This window comes from Saccopteryx leptura, chromosome 1 (genome assembly GCF_036850995.1).
Source record: "Saccopteryx leptura isolate mSacLep1 chromosome 1, mSacLep1_pri_phased_curated, whole genome shotgun sequence".
In the NCBI taxonomy this organism is placed as follows: Eukaryota; Metazoa; Chordata; class Mammalia; order Chiroptera; family Emballonuridae; genus Saccopteryx; species Saccopteryx leptura.
Genome location: NC_089503.1, coordinates 243,922,703 through 243,938,526, shown reverse-complemented (window position 1 = coordinate 243,938,526; position 15,824 = coordinate 243,922,703). Strand labels below are relative to the sequence as shown.

The 15,824-nt window shown below is 51.9% G+C and overlaps 1 protein-coding gene across 4 annotated transcripts in view; it reads right to left on the bottom strand.

The window, feature by feature from the left end:
- ARID3A (AT-rich interaction domain 3A) overlaps positions 1-15,824 on the bottom strand; it is a 42,153-nt gene that overhangs the window by 4,227 nt on the left and 22,102 nt on the right. For all 4 annotated transcript variants that reach the window (XM_066341862.1, XM_066341879.1, XM_066341871.1 and 1 more), the window contains exons 4-8: positions 9,216-9,288; positions 5,397-5,580; positions 4,470-4,717; positions 1,744-2,040; positions 33-131 (exon numbers count right to left, since the gene is read on the bottom strand). In XM_066341862.1, the coding sequence (XP_066197959.1) occupies positions 33-131; positions 1,744-2,040; positions 4,470-4,717; positions 5,397-5,580; positions 9,216-9,288 (901 nt within the window). The remainder of the gene's footprint in view (positions 1-32; positions 132-1,743; positions 2,041-4,469; positions 4,718-5,396; positions 5,581-9,215; positions 9,289-15,824) is intronic.

Here is a 15,824-nt window from a genome sequence, read left to right as displayed (position 1 = left end):
TTAACTGGGGAATGAAGTGGTCAAGGCATTACCTGTGTACATAATCCCGTTAATCTCCACTGACATGCTAATACTGTTGCTGCCGTTGGTACTAGTCAAATTTGCAGCTGAGTCCTGGCGGCTCTCAGAGGCTGTGGGAAGAAGAAATGCTACCATTTGGAATCACAAACCCATCTGTGTGATGATCTGTTTCAAGTCTTTAAATTTCACAAAGCAAAGGACTGTACCCACCACCAGGTGCACACAGGACATACTCAATAAATATCAAATAAAAATGTTTTTCTCGGCCCTGGCCAGTTGGCTCAGTGGTAGAGCATCGGCCTGGCATGCAGAAGTCCCGGGTTCGATTCCCGGCCAGGGCACACAGGAGAAGCGCCCATCTGCTTCTCCACCCCTCCCTCTCTCCTTCCTCTCTGTCTCTCTCTTTCTCTCCCACAGCCGAGGCTCCATTGGAGCAAAGATGGCCCGGGCGCTGGGGATGGCTCCTTGGCCTCTGCCCCAGGTGCTGGAGTGGCTCAGGTTGCAACAGAGCCACGCCCCGGAGGGGCAGAGCATCGCCCCCTGGTGGGCAGAGCATCGCCCCCTGGTGGGCGTGCCGGGTGGATCCCGGTCGGGCGCATGCGGGAGTCTGTCTGACCGTCTCTCCCCGTTTCCAGCTTCAGAAAAATAAAAATAAATAAATAAACAAACAAAAATGTTTTTCTCTGACATTTGCTTTTATCATGATTGTAAGTCTTAAGCAATGTCACACACCCAAATCATGTCCTTCTTTTTAACAGCCACAAAGTCTTCCAGACGTGACTCATTCATTCCTCACTGATGGACACACACGTCGCTTCAAGGCCTCACTGTTATGACATCACATAAATGACTGCAATGAACAAACTTGTCTATACAGGTATCCCCCACTTTTTGAAAATTCACTCTATACCGCTTCCAAAGGCTTTTTAGCAATGTCCTACTTTCAGATAGCAGGAGACATCTGTGTTTCCTTGAGCACCTGTACTAGTTCTACTGTAGATACCAAATAGATCACTGATTCAAATTTTCTATTTTTAAAAGAGATTGCCAAATTGTCACCTGTTTACACTCCCAGCAGTAGGACCCATTTCCCCACATCCTGACCAACATTTAATATTTTCAAACTCTGATGGGTGAAAAATGGTATCTCCTTGTTAACAAGCAGATCCCAAAATAGACAGAGTTGAGCAGCTTTTCATAGGAATTTGTCACACTGCCCATTTTTTCCTATTGATTTATTTGCCTTTCTTTCTTGTTGATTTATAGGCACTCTTGTGTGTGTGTGTGTGTGTGTGTGTGAGAGAGAGAGAGACAGAGAGAGAGAGAGAGAGAGAGAGACAGAGAGAGACAGACAGTCAGATAGGGACAGACAGGAAGGAGAGAGATGAGAAGCATCAAATCTTCATTGTGGCACTTTAGTTGTTCATTGATTGCTTTCTCATATGTACCTGGACCAGGGGGCTAAAACAGACCAAGTGACCCCTTGCTCAAACCAGCAATCTTGGGCTCAAGCTGGTGAGCCTTGCTTAAACCAGATGAGCCCACGCTCAAGCCTGGGACCTCGGAGTCTCGAACCTGGGCCCTCTGTGTCCTAGTTCGATGCTCTATCCAATCCATCACCACCTGGTCAGGCGATAGGCACTCTTGACAGAGGCTGGCTCCAAGACCCTTATTTTGTCAGACATTCAAGAAACATGGAAGGTCTGGGTGCCGGTTTGATACCTTGGCTGTTGATACGAATGCTCATGGGGAGCTGGGCTGTCATGGCCAGGAAGTTCTGCTGGAGCGCTCGCTGCATGAGCCGTTGCTGCTCATCTGCCACCAGGGCCATCTTCTTTTCCGGAGGCTCCCCAGACTCCAGCTTCTCCCGAAGCTGCTCCAGTGCGGCCGCCTGGGCTGCCACGGCTGCCTGGGCTGCTGCTGCTTGTACTGCTACTGCCTGGGCTGCCACCACGGGGTGGCCTGCCAGGGAGACTGGCAGGCGGCCAGGAACCGTGATGGGGATGGCCGAATCCTCCTCTAAACAGGAGAGAATAGACATTGATGGCCAGAAGGGAAGTGAGGCGGCCTGGCTTAGCCTTCCACCATGCAGGAATGTGCACCCTCACTCCCTCTCCAGGGAAGTAGCTAATAGACACAGTGCTATAAAACCCTTTCTACAGGAGACCAATAGTAGATACATCACACTGGTGATACTGGTCATAAAAATACTAGTTATATACTAGTATTATAGCAGTATTTAACATTAGGACTACATAGACACTGTGATAGCATATAATATAGATATATAATACTAATCATAACAAGGGCTCAGAACATGTCTTGTCTAAACCACTTAACATGAACTATCTCAAAGGGCCATTTCAACAACCCTAAGTAAGAAAACTGAGGCTCAGAGAGGATGCATAACTTTCCCAAGAACACAGAACTGAAGAGAAGCTGGGATTCAAAACCAGGCAGCCCAACTCCAGAACCAGCTCCTAATCATTCCCTTCTTCTGTGGTTGAAACAAATGACCTGTCATTCCAACCCACTTGTTCCACTGGAACCCACTGTCTCTTCTTACCCGACTTTCTCTCAGGTCAATCCCTGGTCACCAAGTGCTACCCCTACATGCTGGGTGCCCTATGGCCTTTGCAGTAGGTGGGTTGTTGGGTTGTTTTTTTTTTAATATTTATTTTAAGATTTTTAGAGAGAGAGCGAAAGAGAGATAGGAACACTGATCTGTTCCTATGCTGTGACTGGGGATCGAACCAGCAACCTTTGCACTTTGGGATGATGCTCTAACCAACCAAGCTATCCAGCCAGGGCTGCAGAAGAGTTTTTGTAGTGCTCTCTTTCACCTCTCTCTTCTCGTCTCACTCAAATGCCTCAACCATCTTCACCATCACTGTGAATTGCTGTCTGATGTTTCCAGGTTCTCTCATAACTCCTTTAGGTCAGATCCCTTTATCTTATCTGCCACCATCTTCCCTAGCTTCAGCATGAGGCCTGGCCCACTGGATGCTTAATAACCATCAACAGGTATTGCCAGAACTCTCCAAAGCTGGGAGGCTAAACCAAGGCCCACAGAAGGCTGAATGAGCTAATATTAGCAAGACCTAACTTTTCAGGGCCTTTTGGGGATCACCTCAGATCCTCGGGCCGCTCTCAGAAAAGTAGGGACTCAGGAGTCACAGTCTGTGTGGCAGAGTAGAAGTGGGAACTCAGGCAGGTGAACTGGCCTCCTTGAGGCCATGCTACCTACCACATATGCTACTGGTGTTCTATGTTAGGAAGGATTTGAGGCTCAGTGGGAGAGAGGATTGTGATTGACTGGTGATGTCTGCCATGGGTGGGGATTAGAAATAGGGGACTGTCAGTTATCTGCAAACCTGAGCTTGTTACAGGCTGTGCATTTTATACACTGAAAGCTTCCAACAACTCTACAAATAGGGAGTAATTGTCTTCATTTTACTCATAAGGAAATCAGGCTCTGATAGGGGCACTAGGCCACTGAGGGGTACCTAGCAATAGCTTCAGGGATGATTAAATTGTCAATTTGATAGACTCACACTATAATCTCAATGGTGTCTGCTGGGACTGAGTGTTTCGAGAAAGATTCTAAAGCCCAAAGGGAAAATAATATAGTTACCAACTACACTGCTCACAAAAATTAGGGAATATTTTATCACTTCATATTCATTTTAAAATATCCCCTAATTTTTGTGAGCAGTATAGTAATGTCTATCATAGGCAAGGATTTGGAAAGAACTTCAGTGATGAATAATGTCAACCACAGGCAAAAGACTAAGTCAATGCTACAATAAATAACTAGCAATGCATGCCACAGGATTAGTACAGGGCTCTTAATAATGTCTGCCTCGTGTTGACCGGAAAGACAGTGATTAGTTAGTAATGTCTGTCATGGGCTCAGGATGAAAAAATTGTGCTTGATTTGTTATGTCTGCCTTGGCATAGAATTGAAGAAAAAACACTTGATTAGTAGTGCCTGCCGTGGGCTCAGAATTAGAAAAAAATGGATTGACTTGTAATATCTGCCTGCTGTGGGCATGGGGTTGGAAAAATGGTGGTTGATTGAAAATATTCACCTTGAGCACAGCATTGCCAGATTTGCTGCCCTCTTCTATGACGACTTTGGGGTGTATAAACCTGTCTACCCAGAGACGGAAAAAGGTACCTACCCCACAAGGCCATATACCCTAAGTTCGGATCAGTCCCCAGGCTTGTACAGCACCTTACCTTTCTTTTTCTTTTTTTAATTTTTATTTATTTATTCATTTTAGAGAAGAGAGAGTGAGAGTGAGAGACAGAAAGGAGGAGGAGCAAGAAGCATCAACTCCCATATGTGCCTTGACCAGGCAAGCCCAGGGTTTTGAACTGGTGACCTCAGCGTTCCAGGTCAACGCTTTATCCACTGCGCCACCACAGGTCAGGCAGCACCTTACCTTTCTTGATCTTGGGGGCTGGGGTGATGGAGCTGCCGTTGGTGCTGGTGGCCAGGCCCAGGGAGGACACGGGTAGCTTGGGTGAGGAGAGCATGCTGTGTGCACCACCTGGTGAGTAGGTGAAGAGGGAGCCCCCAAAGCTCTGGCGCCGGCCCTCCCGCCGGTTGCTGTCAATGGCTGCCTGGAGCTCATTGGGGTTGCTGAGGCCACGTTTCTCACACTCATAGGGGTACAGGTACTTCATGTACCTGTAGGCAGAGGTGAAGGGACAGGGTGGCACCTGGGACACCTCCTGTGGCTCCCTGCTGCCCTCAGCATAAAGCAGACCTAGCTGCGGCATTACTTCCCAGCCTCCATCGCCCATGGCAGCCAAGAAATCACTTGGCAATGCACAGAGCCAGACTTTCACTTATGATGTTCCATTTCAACGCTTATCCCCTTGATTACCTCCTACTAATCCTTTTTTTTTTTTTTTGACAGAGACAGAGAGAGTCAGAGAGGGACAGATAGGGACAGACAGATAGGAAGGGAGAGAGATGAGACGCATCAATTCTTCGTTGTGGCTCTTTAGTTGTCCATTGATTGCTTTTTCATATGTGCCTTGACCATGGGGCTACAGCAGACAGAGTAACCCCTTGCTGGAGCCAGTGACCTTGGGTCCAAGTTGGTGAGCTTTGCTCAAACCAGATGAACCCGTGTTCAAGCTGGTAACCTTGAGGTCTCAAACCTGGGTCCTCCACATCCCAGTCCCATGCTCTATTCACTGCACCACCACCTGGTCAGGCTCCTACTAATCCTTTAATACTCAATTCCAGAAACCTCAGAGACAGGACCTTCCTTAAAGCCCCACCCCAAGGTTCTCAAGATTCAGACTCCTCACATAGCCCAGTGCCTCTGCCCCAGGCCCTTTGTACTCGCAGCACTCACTGGGTCCGCAAGGTGAAGGCAGCACTGGTAATGGACGTGGGCAGGTTGAGGCCCTTGGTGATCTCACGCCACAGCTTCTTATTGATGACCTCCACCAGGCCGCCCTTCTCTGTCACCAGCACATACAGCATGAACAGGTCAAGCACCTGCTTGGCCATGATGGGTATCCGGTTCACGGGTGTCCCTGTGGGGAGGGGTGAGTGTGGGGGAGGGGGTGCTATTGCCAGGGCAAGAGCCCCGCCTGCTGCAGATGTCAAGTCTGTAGTTAACACACCAGTTCAAAGCAGGGGTCTCTCCCAGCTGTGTTGACATCAGGGTGAGTCACTCTGGGCACTGTGGAGTGTCGAGTAGTGTCCCTGGTGCCCACCTGCTCGATGCCAGGAGCACCCCAAGTTGTGACAACCACAGATATCCCTGACATTGCCCAGTGTCTCCTGGGGACAGGATCACCCCAGGTAAGACCCCCCCACTTCCCGCCACCCCCTGCCTACTCCAGACAGCACTAAGATAACATCTCTGCCTCAGTTTCTTTCTTTCTTTTTTTGAATTTTTCCATTGATTTGAGAGAGAGAGAGAGACAGAGAAAGGACAGGAGGGGAAAGAGAGAAGAAGCATCAACTTGTTGTTCCACCTAGTAGTTCCATTCAGTTGTGCACTCATTGATTGGTTCTCATTTGTGCCCTGACTGGGACCAAACCCACAACCTCCTGGGTGAGCCAGAGCAACGCTTTATACAGAGGCACTTGGCCAAGGCCTCTGGCTCAGTTTATCAGTGGTGATCTGGCTCACTGCTGAACTCACCTGAGGGGAGGAGAGAGGTATAGAGGAGATGCTGGGGCCAACCTGGGGGAGGGGCACGAGAAACGCAGCCTTTGTTATTCCTACTCCCATCGCCAATCACACAGCTGCCCAAACAACTCCCCCTGCCTGTGTTCCCAGAGGTTTGCTACTTCCCCTCTGGGAAGGTTTGTAGTGTGTACTTGCTTGTGTGTGTGTGTGGGGGGGGGGGGGGGGTGTCAGTTTTGTGGGGGGGGTTGTAGTCAGGAAGAGAGAGCTTGGTGAATCCACTTGGCAGCTTAGAGAGTAGGGCAGTGGGCTAGCCCAGGGAGGGGAGGGTAGTGGGCTAGCCCAGGGAGGGGAGGGCAGTGGGCTAGCCCAGGGAGGGGAGGGTAGTGGGCTAGCCCAGGAAGGTTGGTGGGCCAGCCCAGGGAGACAGGGTGGTGGGCCCGCCCAGGGAGAAAGGAGGGTTGGGCTAGCTCAAAGAGGGGAGGACTAGCCCCTGCAGATAGGCCTGCACAGAAGTACCCAGCCTCAAAGCATTCAGATCTCAGCATGGCTATATCTGGCACCTTCTGGCTGATAGTGGAGAAGGCTCCCTTGAAAGCTCTGTTCCTGGCAGCAGAATCCTAGGTTTTCTTTCTATGCATCTCCTTGCCCTGTCCTGCTCACATGGGGTCCTCAGTGCCCAGCCCAGCCTGGCATAGAGCAAGCATTCAATAAATAGTGAAGGCTAACAGGCTGTCTCACAGCCCAAGGGTCATGCTTACCCCCATTTAGAGACAGGCAAAGGGAGTCTGCAGGATGTGACCTAATGGAGGAAGGTTCGTGTAAGGGGCCAGCTTGCCTGCCCCGGGGCAAGGATGATGCCCTCCACCTCTGGACATTCCAGAACCACCTCCCACCAGCTTTGGTTGCTTTCCGGCCCTTCCCACATTGTAAAATCCCCAATGAACTGAAAACCACTTGAAGCAGGGGCAGGAAGTTGGACCTCAGACCCTCACCCCGACACACACACACACACACCCAATTCCAGAGAAAGCAAAAAAGCAACAGGAGTGTTAGCACACCTAACCCAGAAATGCAGCCACTGTGCCATCCTGCTGGGACACAGATTTAGGCTCTGTCTGGGTGGGGTGGGGGTGGAGAATTAAGGAATCAGATCCTCATGGCTCTGTGGCAGGCAGGGCCTGGACGGATGTTTATAGAAGGAGGGGGTTGGGAGAGTACAGAGAGGCATTGATGGTGGGCCTTGAGGGATGTGGGGGCGATAAGAAAGGGTGGAGAGGTCATCAGGGAAATAGCAGGAGGGTGGGGTGCAGGCTTTTACTTCATGACCCTCTGTCAGGAATTCAGGGGAAGAAGCTTGTGGGATACAGAACATAGTGTCCAGGGTGAAAGGGGTCTGACAGATTCTCAACCCCAAAGGCCCCCAATTTCAGAGGGGGAGGGTCTAAGAAGACGGCAGGGAAGAGAGGGCCTTGGAATTGGTTTTGAGGAATATATAGGAATTTGTTGGCTCCTGCCCTCCTGTCCTGGTAGAGGAGGCAGGGGTGGACACAGACCCTTGTAGCCCTGTTTGGTAAGGAGCTGGACTGACACTTCTGGGGCCCCCAGCCTCCCTCACACACAGGGGGCAGCACACAGTACTTCCTAAGTACCTCTAGTATATCAGGTGGCTAGTCTTCAGTAAAATGGGTGGGCTCCAGGCCTAGAAGCTCGGAGCCCCACGGCAAGGGGGCAGAAAGGGGGCTCAGGCAAGTGTGGACAGGCTGATAAAGAGAGCAAAGGGGATCTCTCTGACCACATAGGGGACAGCAGGCCTGGCTGAAGCTGAGTCCGATGATAAGGTGGTAACATGAGGGGCCCCTACCCCAGGGCTGGGTCTGAATTCTTCCATCCCGGCACAGGAGGGGTTAACTCAGAGGCTGTAGCCCCCTCCCCTTTCATCTCCTTCCCTCCTGGGCCTGGCTAGGCCTGTGTTTACAGAAGCTACTGGTGAGGGAGGGGCAGGCAGAGGCCCAGGACAAAGGAGCAGCCCCTCTGGCCCCTCCCCTTCCGGCCTCTGTGGCTCAAAGGCCATATGCCCTCTCAGGGCCTCAGTTTCCTTCTCTGGATAGCGAATCATGATAACCCCTTGGGGGGCTGTCCAGGGGTCAAAAGAATGAGCTGCATCCTGTAGTGGGCATTCTTAGGACAGACCTGGTGTCTCCGCCCTGTGGCAGCTCCAAGTTGAGAGTTGGCAGAGGATCTCTAGGGACCCCCTGGCTGCCCCTTGTCTTCTCTGAGCCTGGCTTACCCCAAATGTTCCTGATATCCTCTAATGTCTAGGCCTCAGTTTCCCCACCTAGACACTCACACAAACCAGTCCCTACTCCTCATGTCACTGTTCTCAAGGCCCAGACATTTCTTAGTGGGGCCATGGTTGGTGTCTATCTCACCCCAGACCAGGGGGAAATGAGGGGGTGGGCTGCAGCAGTGGCTCAATAAATGTGGCCCAGCACTCAGTATATCTGGGGCATTGCCAACAGTGGGGACTGTTTGTAGCCCATCTTACAGATAGTTCCCTAAGGCCCCTATAGGAGCAGCAGAGGGGTTAGGGCACCAGTGGGGACGGTAGGCCACAAGAGCTGGAAGCCTGCATGGAGAGCTGCCATCCTGTTGCCCCGGCACCCACAACCCCCTTCTCCAAACATAGGCCAGCGCTGCCCTGCTGTGGGGGATCCTGGAAGCCAGGACCCCATTGTACCCTGTGTCTCAACAGCAAGGGAGAAAGCTTAAACTGTTCGTTCTGGGTGGTTTCTTGAGACAACTACCCTCCCTACTTATCCCCTGCAAGGACTTACCCCTTAGACTCTCGCAGTTGTGCCTCCCCTCTCAGATCCCACATGGCACAGCCATGACTCTCCCTCAGACAACTTTTGGATGCCTCCAGCCACGGGAAACTCATTGCCAAGTCTGACAGACCTGCCCCAGGCTGTGGCTGGCAGGGGCCCTTTTCTCATGCCCGCTTCCCACCACTTCCCAGTGGGCAGGCCTCACCTCGCTTCTGCATGAAGCTGAACAAGTCGTCCAGGAACTCCTTCCTCTTGGGGTCCCCGTCCAGTTCATAGAGCTGTGAGGGTAGGAAGGGGACCGGTTAATTGATGCCAGAGCCTGGACATGGGCACCACATCGCCATTGAGAGGAGGGCCAATCACGGGGGCTGCTGGCAGAGACAGGCACTGGGGACCTCAATGCCAGAAACCCCCTGAGGCCCCAGTAAGCAACGAGCCTGTATCCCCCCTTTCAGATGAGGGCAGAGAAATCTGGATGAGTCTCCAGGGGTAGCTTAAAATGAGAGGTTTATCCTCCTATAGTTTTGGGACCAGAAGTCTGAGATCAAGGTGTGGCAGGGCCAAGCTCCCTCCTAAAGCTCAAGGAGGGTCCTTCCTGCCTCTTCCAGCTTCTGGGAGATCCACGAGTCCTTGGGCTTGTAGCCACATCACCCCAGTCTCTGCTTCTGCTGTCACATGGCTGTGTCCAAATTCCCCTTTCCTTGAATGACACCTGTCACTGGGTTTAGGGCCAATGCAACTCACCTAAATGCTTAACTAATGACATTTGCAAAGATCCTATTTCCAAATAAGGTCCTATTCACAGGTAGTGGGAGTTGGGTCTTAAACACATATTTTGGGGACACAATTCATCCCAGACAGACAGTACCCACCCAGGTCATTGCTGTAATGACGCATCCCAACCCTGTCCAGTGAGTCACATACAAATTGAGGCAAAGAGAGGCAGGCGGGAGACTGTAGCCCTGTACTGTCTGAGACTCTTGACCCAGTCTCAGTCTTGAACACTGGCTGCCTGGGTTCACCAATCATCGCAGGAGGAGAAAGGGCCTCCGTCTGGGGTTTTGGAAGCAGGGGGTCCTCCACCCCATTAACCATTACCTCACAGGTGCTGTGGGGGTGTGGGGGAAGCCAGCGGAGATAATTAGAGAGTGAGGTTGGGGCTGCAATTGGCTGAGGAGGAGGAGCGCAAATAGCAGGCTTCAAATGAAGCTCCAGGGAATATGGCCCTGTAGCTGCCTGAACACGAAGGGATCAGGACCATGGAGGGCCTTGAAACCACCAGTTAGCCCCAGCTGGGCTGTAATAATCCATTATTAGGGCCCAAGAATGCCCCAACACCCAGCTACTGCGGTAGGGACATCATGGGGCCTAGGGAAGCGAGGCTGTCAGGGCCAACCACTCCTCAGCCATTTTGCCTCTCTCTGGGCCTTAGTTTCCCCATCTATGTACTGAAGACAAAGTGGGACCTCTAGGAAAGGGCTGGGGGAGACAGAAGCCCAGACCTGGGTGGTCGAGGCCTTTGTCTCCTCCATCTTGCCTGGCCGGGCTGGCCGACCACATTCCTGCACTGATTTATGGCATCCAGGGAGGCCTGCATTTTCCCCTGCCTGAAGGGTGTGGGCCCTGCAGGTGGACTTTCCATGGGTGTGCTCATGCCAGGCCTCATGTCCTCTCCCTGCCCACATAACAAACCTATGTGTGTCCCCTCCCCACTCTCCTCCTCCCTGGCTGGGAAGTATGTACTCACACAAGCCTGGTCCCCTGTCTGTCTGCCCCATAGCTCATCAGGGATTTTGTCTATTTTGTTGCCAGTGCCTAAAAGGCAGCTGAGCACACAGCAGTTCTGTGATAAATGCTAATTAAGTGAACCCTGATTTCTCGGCTTCAAGGTGGGCCCTGCTAGGCAGAGTAAGGTCAGATAGACTTGAAGAATTGGCAGGTGCCCCTAAGTCAAGTCCAGAACTTGGGAAGAGAACCTTATTTTGATATTTGCAGATATCATTAGCCAAGATGGGGTTACAATGGAGTAGGTGGCTTTAATCCAATGACAGTATCATAAGAGAAGGGACATATACAGAGAAGCCAGGTGAGGACAGAGGCAGAGACTAGGGTGATGTGGTCACAAGCCTAGGAACACGGGAGCCCCCAGAAGCTGGAAGAACAACCCCCCCCCCCCCCCTGAGCCTTCAGGAAGCATGGCTCTGTGACACCTTGATTTTGGACTTCTGGCTCCAGAATGTAAGAGGATAAATTGTTGTTTTAAGCTGTCTAGTGTGTGTCATTTGTCACAGCTTGGAAACTCATTCGGGGGCAACATGTTCTCCTTTGAGATCCTGACCCAGGTAGAGGAGGGTCCATGCTGCCTAAACCCGTTACCCAGACCTCAGTGCTCCTCCTGCCTCAGTTTCCTCATCATATGAGGACACTGTGCAATAAACACAACAGCATGACCCCTAGTACCTGGAACCATTACAACTCCCATATTCCAAGTGGGAAACTGAGGCTTAGGGTAGAGCCCAGCTGCTCCATGACCCTTGGCAGAGGTGACTGGCTCTGCAGGGACAGGGTAGGGGGCTGATAACTTCTATGCCAAATGGTGGGCAGACCCTTGTGGGGCCAGGGTGTAGTATAAGGCCATAAAGGGATGTGTGGTGAAGGAGACGGCTTTAATAGCTGTGTCATGGCCAGCTGACAACAAAGCCGGGCAGTAAAGGCCGCCCCAGCTTTATGGGGCTATAGCCCCAAGTTCCGCACCCTGTGGTGTATGTCCCGCCCTGGCCAGCTGGTTGGGGCTGTCCACAGGACATGGGGGTACTGGGGATGGTGTCAAGACTCTCCATGGTGGTGTCTAGACCCACCTCACGAGGGCCAGTGGGCCGGGCTGCCTGTTCTTACAAGGCTCTGAAGTCACACAGCTGAGCCACAAGACATCCTTCACCACACCCGAACTTCAGATCTGCCTGGATTCTCTGGCTGGAACCCTGCCCCTTTCATGGTGGACCAGGAGGCGCCGATCAAACACCTGCCATACCCAGGGCCCCAGACCCAGAGTGGACACTGGGCCAAGCCTCTGGGAACCCCTCTTTGGGGTTGAGGGCTGAGATTAGGGCCCCGCTCTCCTTCCTGAGACCTGATTTCCCGGAGGCCAAGTGCCAGGCTCTGAGGACAGGTCTCACTCTGGCTCCTGTCTGATTATAAAGATACCCACCCTTGAGGCCCACAAGGTCCCACAGTCCCTGCCAGCCCCTATGCTGCCTCACTTGACCACCTGCTGATTCTGAAACCCACCAGACGGTTCCACCTCTCAGCCTCTGCCCTGGCAGCTCCACACACCTGGAATGCCTTTCTCAGCTCTGGCCCAGCTGACTTCCCCTTCATCCAGGGCTCCCACTCGGCTCAAAACATCAGCCTCACCAAGGACTCCGACCTCCTTGAAAGAAGCCGTTGTCCTCCAATATCTCTGCCACAGCTCCATCTCTCCCAAACATTCTGCTCTCACTTAGAACACATTTACTGATGATGGTGGTTCCTTGCTCATCGCCTTCCTTAACCCTCATGTCACCAGAGCCACATGGATTCACACCCTGGTCTGGTCCCCTGTCCATCTACCCCAGCAGAATGCAAGGGATTTGGTATGTTTTGTCCCTAATGTCTAGAATTGGACACCATCAGAAACTCATTAAATGGGCCTGGAATTCTCAGTGTCGCATAAGCACAAGGATGCTCATTCTTTCTCAAACCCAGATATGCCTGAGCCAGGGCCATGCTCGGTGAGCTGCATCACCCACTGTGTTCACTTCCTGCCCTGTGACCCTGTGCCCATCCTGCCCTTCCCAGGCCTCACTTTGTTCAGCTGTGGAATGGGTGCAAAAGAATGAGAAATGTGGATGTGAGAGCCTGGGCTGGAGGCATCCAGAAGTGATCCCTAAGTGTATGGCTCCCTTCTTCTCTTTCACCTACAGGTGGGGTCACTGGGACACACACAGCCCTGGCCCCTCAGCCTGTAGTGACTGCAGTGGGGCTCAATCCAGTGATGATATCCAGCCATGAATTACCAAGACTGGGCTGACCATGTATCCATCGCCTCCTCCCAAGCACCAACCACTTTGGGAAGAGAAAAATGAGGCTCAGAGTTGGTGGAGCCCAGCATGCCTCCCACATACACACACTTAGCAGTCACAGGGGCCTTTCCAGGCAATCTGAACATGACCCTCCCCTGCCCTACAGTCTTCCATGGCTCCTGGCACCCCCACCAAACACCTCGCTTTACCTCCCTGCCCCCACCACCCTCTGCTTCCAGTCCCTGGCTGGTCTCTGCTTTCTGAGCAAAACAAGCACCTTCTCTCCCCTCAGGGCCTTGCACTGGCTGTTCCCTCTCCTGGAATGCAGCTCCCCAGATCTCTACAGTCAGTCCCTCCTTCCTGCCCAAATGTCACCTTCTTAGGGAGCTCCCCCTGCTCTTTCTCACCCTCTGACCCCTTCACCTGCTAGTTTCCTGCTAAGCACTTTGCACAAAGAGCTCAGACCCAGCCTGCAGGGGCAGGGGAGGGGTGAGGGTGCTGGGGACCCATTGAGGAACACCCCCCCCCCAGGAGTGGCCACTGGGCAGTGAGGTGAAGAAGCAGCAAATAAAGACAGGAGGTCCCAGGGCTCAGGTGGGGGCGGGGAAATGTGAGGTAACCACCCCCACACCAAGGGTATGGTGGGCAAACAGGAAATTCTTGTTTGTGGTCAGTGAGCATTTTCCCCACAGCCAGACAGGTTATACTGCTGACCAGCCCAAGATGACATCCCCCCACCTACTGAGGGGGTCCTTTGGAGTCAGAGAGCTCACCCTAGTGTGGGAACCCCTCCCAGCCTGGTAGAGGGAAGGAATGGCCACCATGGCCACTAGCAAATCCACAAAGTGACATGTTGGGGGTGGGGCGCTACCAGGGCCCAGCACACAGATCTCCTCCAGAGGCACTGCTGGGCCCTGTGAAGGTCACATTGCCAGAAGGCCCCGCCTGGGCAAGGGGGAGGTACCAGTTCCCAGTGTGCTGAAGGGGCCCAGGCTGTAAAGAAACAGCCAGCAGGGCCCCTGGGAGGACCTTTGCCCCCTTAAACGGTGTCTGCTCAGGCCCCCTTCTGCCACCCAGGTAGCTCCAAAGTCCACAGGGCTCCACCTCTAGACAAGGCCACTGGGCCTGCAAGGGGACCCCAACAGTGAGGCTGCTGTCGTTGGAAGCCAGAAAACTGAGAAACGGCCTAATGCCTAGTGTTCAGGGACCGATGAGTCACTGAAGACTACCATCTCTGTGGTAAATAAGGATGAGGATGGGAAGTTTATTAAAAAAAGGCATATTGCCTGACCAGGCAGTGGCACAGTGGATCGAGCGTCAGACTGGGATGCAGAGGACCCAGGTTCGAGACCCCAAGGTTGCCAGCTTGAGTGCGGGCTCATCTGGTTTGAGCAAAGCTCACCAGCTTGGACCCAAGGTCACTGGCTCGAGCAAGGGGTTACTCAGTCTGCTGAAGGCCCGCAGTCAAGGTACATACGAGAAAGCAATCAATGAACAACTAAGGTCTCGCAACGAAAAACTGATGATTGATGCTTCTCATCTCTCTCCGTTCCTGTCTCTGTCCCTATCTATCCCTCTCTTGACTCTCTCTCTGTCCCTGTTAAAAAAAAAAAAAAGGCATATCTTTGTACTGTCCAGTACAGTTTATAGGAAACCTGAGAAGCCTGTCTTTCTCCATGTCCAGAAGCAGGCTTGCAAATGCTCAGCTTGGGCGGGAATAGACCTGACCCAGCATCGCCTGTGTGCCCAGCGGGACCTCCTCAGGCATTCCTGGGTCGCTGAGGGTCAAGAGAGGAAGGACAGATACCATCGCAGGGCGGAAGCAGGGGACCATGCCGGAACCTTGGCTGGCTCAGGGGGTTCTGTGAAGGGAGGAGGGACAGAGAAAAAGTGAAGAAGCCTGCAAGCTAGGTTGGACTCAGCCCATGGACTTTACTGCTTAATCTCACCTACTTTTTCCTGAATTTTTGAAAAAAAGTATTTATGGAGGTGAAATTCACATAACAAAGAATTTACCATTTTAAAATAAATAATTCAGTGCCATTTAGTACATCCACTACATTGTGCAACTACTATCTCTATCTAATTCCAGAACATTCCATCACCCCCTCCTCTTCCACAGCTCCTTGGCAACCACTAAACTACTTTCTGTGTCTGTGGATTTGCCTGTTCTGAACATTTCAGATAAAAGAATCTCACACTGTCTGGCATTTCTTGTCTGGCTTCTCACTGAGCATCATGTTTTCAAGGTCCATGCATGTTGTAGTGTCAATGCTTCATCCTTTTCATGGCCAAGCAATATTCCACTGTGTAGCCTGATCTGTGGTGGTGCAGTGGATAGAGTGTCAACCTGGAATGCTGAGGTCGCTGGTTCGAAACCCTGGGCTTGCCTGGTCGAGGCACATATGGGAGTTGATGCTTCCTGCTCCTCCCCCTCACTAAAACAAATAAATAATTAAACAAAAACATAAAAGAAAAAAAAAAGTATTCCACTGTGTGGATGGGGTCATGTGTCTATCTGTTCATTAGCTGGTAGACATTTAGATTGGTTTCTACCTTTTGGTTGTGTGAATCATGCTGCTATGAATATGTGTGTATAATCTCACCTATAACATCTTTTAGGTTTTGGACAAATATTGATTCATTATAGTAACTCCTATAAGCAAAGTGAAACTACTGTGAAACAAAGTAAAGAGGGCAGCCTCAGTTCCCATAAAATACCTAAGAGCAACCAGGATGGTTGATGCTACTTC